General features: G+C 39.9%; 1 protein-coding gene across 1 annotated transcript; it reads left to right on the forward strand.

Annotated features, from left to right (window-relative positions):
- Positions 1 to 885: 885 nt before the first annotated feature.
- On the forward strand, positions 886 to 5775 carry gpr68 (G protein-coupled receptor 68). The gene is made up of 6 exons (XM_029461255.1): positions 886 to 1755; positions 3087 to 3236; positions 3672 to 3805; positions 3980 to 4202; positions 4351 to 4531; positions 4681 to 5775. Exons 1-6 carry the CDS (start codon positions 1657 to 1659, stop codon positions 5046 to 5048), a joined length of 1155 nt encoding a protein of 384 aa, XP_029317115.1. The 5' UTR covers positions 886 to 1656; the 3' UTR covers positions 5049 to 5775.
- Positions 5776 to 7541: the final 1766 nt, after the last annotated feature.

Consider the following 7541-nt stretch of genomic DNA (forward strand, 5'->3'; position numbering starts at 1 on the left):
AGCTGGTCCAGGAAAATGACGACAGCGCTGTTCATCCGCGCCAGTGATTTAATACTTCTGTGTCCGACCTTTTCCCCCACAGCTAAACCGATCTCCTCTACGCTACACGGGAAGCCGGCTGAGATCTTTATGCCATTCTTCCATGTGATCTTGGTGAATTCCCCATTTACCATGGCGTCAGACACCGACCGGCGAGACACCGGCAAGAGAAAACCCCACACACACACCTCAAACACCACACCCAAACGTACCAAAAGTTAACTATACCAAACTATCACCAGTAAATTAAGTTAAATTAACACCCATTATTAACAAAATAATTAAAAAGAAGAATCGAAAAGCACACGCTCAGCGTCTCACACACACACAAACTCCCAGCATGCACTGGGAGAGAGATAGATAGATAGATAGATAGATAGATAGATAGATAGATAGATAGATAGATAGATAGATAGATAGATAGATACTTTATTGATCCTGAGGGGAATTTAGGACCCCAACGACTCCGAACAGACCTGCCCTCCAAGACATCTAGGAGACATCAGAAGTTATGTGTTATGAAGCCTGCAGCCAGGAAGACTGCACACATTGGTCCAAATATGTCTAGATCTGGTGAAACAGGTTGAATGATGCATTATTTTTAGCTGCTGATCCCCCCACTTCACTCCTCTGTGGTAGGGTCAACAGCTGAAGGTGTGTAGAACAAATATCTTTTTCTACAAAAGAGGAGTTCACATACAGTATAACTGTGAGTGTATAATTCTAAATTTTTCCATTCAACTGGCTGAATAAGGGTTAAAAGCATTGGTTAGCTTGGATGCTTGTGGTTCAAGTGTTGTGTGTGAAAGTGGCTCTAAATGGCTTTATAGTATGTCATTATGGAGCCATTCTAAAGATACTGGGATCCCAAAGCAAAGAAATATAGTGGAAATTATACTGAGAAGCTTCACTGGCCGTTGACACTGGAGTTCACAGAAAGGAAGCAATGCTGAATGCTTTAGATGCTATTCATAAACCCAGCTCATTTTAACTGACTGGTTTCCTCCAACAGCATCAATGGAACTCAAAACAACTAAACTACAACGCTGCTCGACACGCAAAGATAACTTATGACCAACAAGGCCAAAGGGCATTTCAGTTTAACGCAGCAAAGTGAAAACAGTATCCAAAACATTATTAACATTATCCATAAACATGCTATTACTGTAACCATGGTTTTGAGTTTGCCTAATTTGATTATACTGAGAAAACTATGCTATGACTGGAGGCCCTATCATAGAAGTGATCTCTCTTCAGAGGAAGTGAGAGAGAAAAAAAGAGAGAATGAAAGGAGTGATGTGTGTGTATGTGTGTGTGTGTGTGTGTGTGTGCGTGTGCGTGTGTGTGTGTGTGTGTGTGTGTGTACATACATTTAAATCTAAAATAAAGTCAAATGTTTATAATCTCTAATAAAGGTATATTTTTTCTGTGTTCCACAGTGGCCAAATGAAACTGGAATACCCAATCAGAGATATACTCTAAGTGCTCCAACCAACATGAAGATTTGTGTTTTTTGTGTCGTTACATTTTAGTTACATGTATGTGTGAAAATGTTTTAAAACATTCCTTTGGACATGCATGTTATAAGTGAAGTGCTGTGAGTGTGAGAAGGTTGTGATGGTGTTCAACATGTCTGAGGAGGACGTGATTAACTGCACCATCAGCCATGAAATCCACCAGTACCTCTTCTCCTGTGTGTATATTCTCGTACTTTTGGTAAGTGTTTGTGTATCTTGAAAACCTGCAATAAGCTGTTAAAGTGCCTGTATACTTTATAAAAGTGCATAAGTTATTGGAACAGGTTAGTTTAGATTGAGGTAAAACTGAACTGAAATTTTGCAAGCTTTAGAAGTAGTAGCTCCACCTTAAAATCACAACATTTCAAGCTTTGTTAATATGTGAAATTGCATCATAAGCTGTTTTATATTCGTCAGGAGACAAAAGATGCATCTGCTGTAGCCCCGTCTGTGAACTCCGCCCTGTAGAAGTAAAACCTTAGGTCAAAAATCAAAGCATTACTTTCCGTTTTTTATGTGTTATTCATCAGCTGGTTGTATTTTCTAATTATTAGCTTTAGTTGACATTTTTCATGATTATCATTAGGGAATATCTGTGGAAAAGTAAATAAAACACAAAACTTTGAAACATTTAAGGTTTGCATTAGGAATGTCATTTGACTGAATCACAGAGAGATAGGCTGAAGTCACTCATACGTCTGGTGTACAGTGCCTCTCTCCCAATGTGTGCTGGGGTAGCACCCAGACCTCTGCAGAAACTCTGCAAAGAATACGCGAGGAGAGAAAGTAGATGGATGAATAGATGAGGTTATGACAGCAAATATGAGCCAAAACTTAGTAAGAAAATTGGCCAGTCTGCAACATACATCTATTATTACTTATTGCAGCCAGTTGTCATATCTGCTGTCTCAGATATGGTCCTCCAACCTGGCTACCAACAGGTGCATAATGTCACCAAAAGCCCTAAACTAGTTTTCTCTGCCAGTCCAGTATACTTAGGAATTACATCCATATTGGACGGTTCTGTACCTCCCTGTTTACAGCAATGTCGACATTCAGTGCCAATGCAGGAAGTAGTGTGCTCTTTATGTAGCGAGGATTGGACTTCGGGGTGGTGGATGGGCACATAGTGAGAATGCTACTTTAATGCGGAAGACAAGATTTTGTGTTCTGTCACAGACCTGTAAATAACGTTTGCCTTTTTAGAAACTGTACAACAATCGTTCCCTGCCTTTAATCAAGTATTTTGTTCCCTAACCATAAGTATGCTCTTTCCATAACTTGAACCATACTATAACTTAACTGTATTGTATTGCCCTAACCATAACCATACCAAATGAAAAAAAGTAGGCATTGGACTCAAACGCTGTGCAAACGTAAACCCAGGGTTTTATAGAATAATCCAATATGGACGTTCTTTTTTAGTTGTCTGAGCAGACGGGACATTTTCTAAAAATGCTGTAATGAAGAGGAGGGCAGTGTGTGTGACAGGATCTAAATAATCACAATAAATGATCTTCTTGATTGTAGGTTGGCGTTCCCTCCAACATGTACTCTCTGTACCACGCTGCTCTGCAGCTGAAGCAGAAGAACGAGCTGGGAGTTTATTTAATGAACCTCACTGTGTCTGATCTGTTATATCTGGCATCATTACCGCTGTGGCTACAGTACTTCTTCCAGGTTAAGAAAAAACACTCATTTATTTTGCCCTAACAATCAGAAATGTGGTGAATTTACATTATATGTTAAAAGTGATACATGATATACTTTTTTATAATACATTATAGGCAGGTTATTACATTACTGTATATTATTATTATTATTATTATTATTATTATTATTATTATTATTATTATTATTATTATTATTATTATTATTATGTTATCAGTTTCTAAGCGCAGCACATTTATGGAATGCCGAATACCTGAACCAAAAATATTTTTGATGATCTACACCTGTCACACACTATCTCATTTGGTAAATCTTGACATTTTTTCAACTATAACATACTGTCGGCCTAATAATAAATGGTTATTTATCTATAACAGTCCAGTCCAGTCTGCTTTTATCCACTTGTCACGACCTGTTGTTGTTTCCTGTGTGTGCGTTGTTTAGGATGATGACTGGAGTCACAGGGAGTGGTTGTGTCAGCTCTGTGGCTTCCTGCTCTATGAGAACATCTATATCAGCATTGGATTTCTGTGCTGTATCAGCCTAGATCGCTACCTGGCTGTGGTCCACCCTTTAAGGTAATTTTGATTTTGGCACGATAAAAATGCAAGCAGCGGGTCATTGCTTTTGTTATGTTAATTTTCTTCAACTTTTAACCACAATTCCTCTGTGCTTATGCAGTTTTTATCAATAATTTCCTTAATATAAAAGTGTATTTGCGTATCTGTTCTATCCTCCTCCTTTGTCTCCAGGTTCACCTCCCTCCGCTCTATGAGTGCAGCGTGGCTTGTTAGCGCCTTCATCTGGCTGAAGGAGCTCGCTGTGGGTGTGGTTTTCTTCCGCCATAAAGAACTGAGCAAAGACCGCAAGAACCAATCAGTGTGCTTCGAGCACTACCCCATGCAGCCGTGGGAGTATCCGATCAACTATTACCGCTTCACTATTGGCTTCATGTTCCCGCTGGCTATTTTATCGGTATGACAACAAATCTATATTTTTTAGCACATTTTATTGAAAATATTTTAAGTACAGTGGCATTGTATTGCATTTGATCAAAATCTATGTGATAGGGTTGGTTATTTTTACAATGATCCTGATACATCCGATGACTGATGCTGTCCAGATCAGCTACCTGTGTGTTCTTCGGGCCGTGGGTCGGAGTGCTGGGACACAGCCAGATCAGAAGATGAGGATCAGGCAGTTAGTCAGCAGTACCATCCTCATCTTCCTAGTCTGCTTCTCCCCCTACCATGTCTTCCTGTTAGTACGCACCTTGCTGGAGCGAGACTGCAACTTTATCGCAGGTACAGTTTCTATTTTCAAAGTAATCTAGTGACTAAGGATGAAGACTTTTGTGTCTTAACTAACTAACTAACTAACTAACTAACTAACTAACTAACTAACTAACTAACTAACTAACTAACTAACTAGGGCTTGTATTCTTGTTTTCCAGGAATATTTAACTACTACCACCTGTCATTGTTGCTGACCAGCCTGAACTGCGTAGCCGACCCTGCTCTCTACTGCTTTGTAAGCGAAAGTGCCCGCGGCGGCCTGTACAGAGTCTTATTCCAGCCTATTGCTAGGATACTATGCTGCTGCTGTCGCCGTGGCAACACCAGCCCCGCAAACTCAGCCAACCCAGCCACCGATTCCCACGAGGTCGCCACCGACGAGAACAACGGCCACCCGTCGGTAATGCTGCTTACCCACACAAGGACACTTAACAACTTCAAAACAGGCTCTTCCAGCAAAAACATAATTTCAATCACGCAGACTAATGAAAAATCTACTTTACCTTTAAATATAAAAAATAACTGACACTCTGACAAACGTGTGGATAGTGATGGAAAGACCAGCTGCTTAACAGCCATGGAAGAGCAGAGCCACAAGACAAAGGGAACCGAAGAGACTGAAAAGAACACCAGCTAAACAATCCAAGGAGCTCAGTAACCATGTTTGTGGAGGCATAAGAGCATGGGATTAAGAGGACAGGACTGTCTGTCAAGGCTGCCCACCAAGCTGTGTTTACGTCATTATCACCTAATGGCATTGGACTGAAAGCATTTTATTCTCCCTATGGAGTGATTTCACTGAGCTTTGACACAACAACTGCCACTATGTGAGAGCTCAACATGAATCTGACGTCTACTTTGCCACTGTAAATGATCTGTTTACATTTCTCTCATTTGTACACAAAGAAGCAAAGTGTAGTTTGAGATTGACAAAATGTTCTTATGCATCAGGAGGTCACACTTATTGACCATTGACCTTTATTTAATGGACATTTCGTTACCAAACCCTTTTCTTTAAAGCTATAGTATTATGCAGCCACTTTCTAATAATGTACCCTTTATAAAGGGTAGTTGTTGGCTTTATTAATGGTTAATAAATCATTTATTAATGTTTCAGTTATATATTAAGCTATCATCAATTATAAGCAATCATTAACAACGATGATTGGGTTGTCAATCATAAAGTGGGTGGGCATAAAGAAAAAAAAAAAAATAGGCAACTATTACCATAACGTTACTTAAATCACACTATTTAATTTCAGTTGCATTACAGGCGAACAAACTAAACAAACTAAACAATAACCTGCATGTGAAACCACGCTTCAGCATGAAACCATATGTACAGATGCACAGGCCAACAAACAGAGTGAAAAAGACCACTGACCACAGTGACGTGTCTACACGTAGAAAGCTGGAATCAATCTAGCTTTCTACGCATACTGTTTAACAGTTTGCATTTCAGTCGTGCTGTATGCATGTTACGCTTTTACCTAGTGAGGCTCTGATCCAGGACAGTTGAGTGATATCACTGTACAGTTTGTCATGCCTGACCAGGGCCTAGAGGACACCATTCATCCTGGGTAATATGTCACTGGGACTTAAATTCATGTTCAGTAGGCCGTCATCAGTGGCTGCTGGTACATTTGGGGCTAAAGTCTGATGGGGAAAATAGCACAGGTGAACCTGAGCTTTTTTATATATATATATATATATATATACATATATATCTGTATGTATGTATGTATATATACATACAGTATAGTATATATATGCACACACATATATATATATATATATATATATATATATATATATATAGTATATAAAATATAAACTACAGTTGCTCATGAATATGACATAAATCTACAACCAAATACAAACCTTCTACAGTATTTCAGCATAATGTAACTTCCATGGACTTGAGACTTCAGTATATTAGCATTGATTTGGAAATCTTTAGCTTCAAAGCAATGGTGTGTAACTTTTGCTAAACAGCCATTGTGGCCCATAATTGACAAATAAACAGTAATTTCTCAATTATTATTATCTGTCCTTTCCTTGTTGCTTGTTTATAACCCTAACTTCAAGGTTTTTAATACCATACAAGTGCTACTTTTTATTGTTCAATATTTTTAAAAGTTATTTTCAAAGATGATCATATTTTGAAAGCAAATGGCTTTGGCTGACTCACAGTCCGCTTCTCTCCTTAACTGCTGCCAGTATTTAAGCCTCTCCTGCTCACCCACTCATTACCACATTGTACTACAGCTCATGCAAGACTCTCCAGCACTTTGTTCCGGACTGTTTGTCTGCTACTGACCCTGTCTGCCTCTGGCCTGGCCTGGCCTGGTCTCTTCTGATTCCCGAATCCTCTTCATTTGTCTATTTTGCCTTTTGTATGTACTAGTGCTCATTGTCTGTCCTGCCCTGTACCTGTGTCCTCCAACAGCATGGGGCTTCTCCTGCTTCACTGTTGCATGCTCCAGCACCTGCACCGCCGGGAACTGCACCGAAACCCTGGGTGGAGGTGCAGTGGGCCGTACAATGCCAAGGTCTGAACTAGAACATTGCGCTCTCAGAATGCATTGTACCTTGTGGTTCCTAGAGTCTCTAAAAGTACAATGTGAGCCAGAGCCTTCAGCTATCAAGCTCCTCTCCAGTGGAACCAGCTTCCAGTTTGAGACACCCTCTCCACATTTAAGAACAGGCTAAAGACTTTCCTCTTTGATAAAGCTTATAGTTAGGGCTGGCTCAGGCTCAGGTCCAGCCTCAAGTTATGCTGCTATAGGCTTAGACTGCTGGGGGACTAACACCTCTCTCCTCCTGTCCCTCTATCTGTTTGTATTTATGTCCAATGAATGCATGTTATTAACTCTGCATCCCTACTCTTTATCATCCCTGGAGTTTTTCTGTCTTGCAGTTTGCCACGTTAATGGTTAAGTCTGGATCATGGATTGAGGCTGCACCTGTTGCCGTGGTCCAGCTTTACGCCCACTGCTGTTATTATTATTAGTCATAT

Source organism: Cottoperca gobio, chromosome 22, assembly GCF_900634415.1.
Source record: "Cottoperca gobio chromosome 22, fCotGob3.1, whole genome shotgun sequence".
Taxonomy (NCBI): Eukaryota; Metazoa; Chordata; class Actinopteri; order Perciformes; family Bovichtidae; genus Cottoperca; species Cottoperca gobio.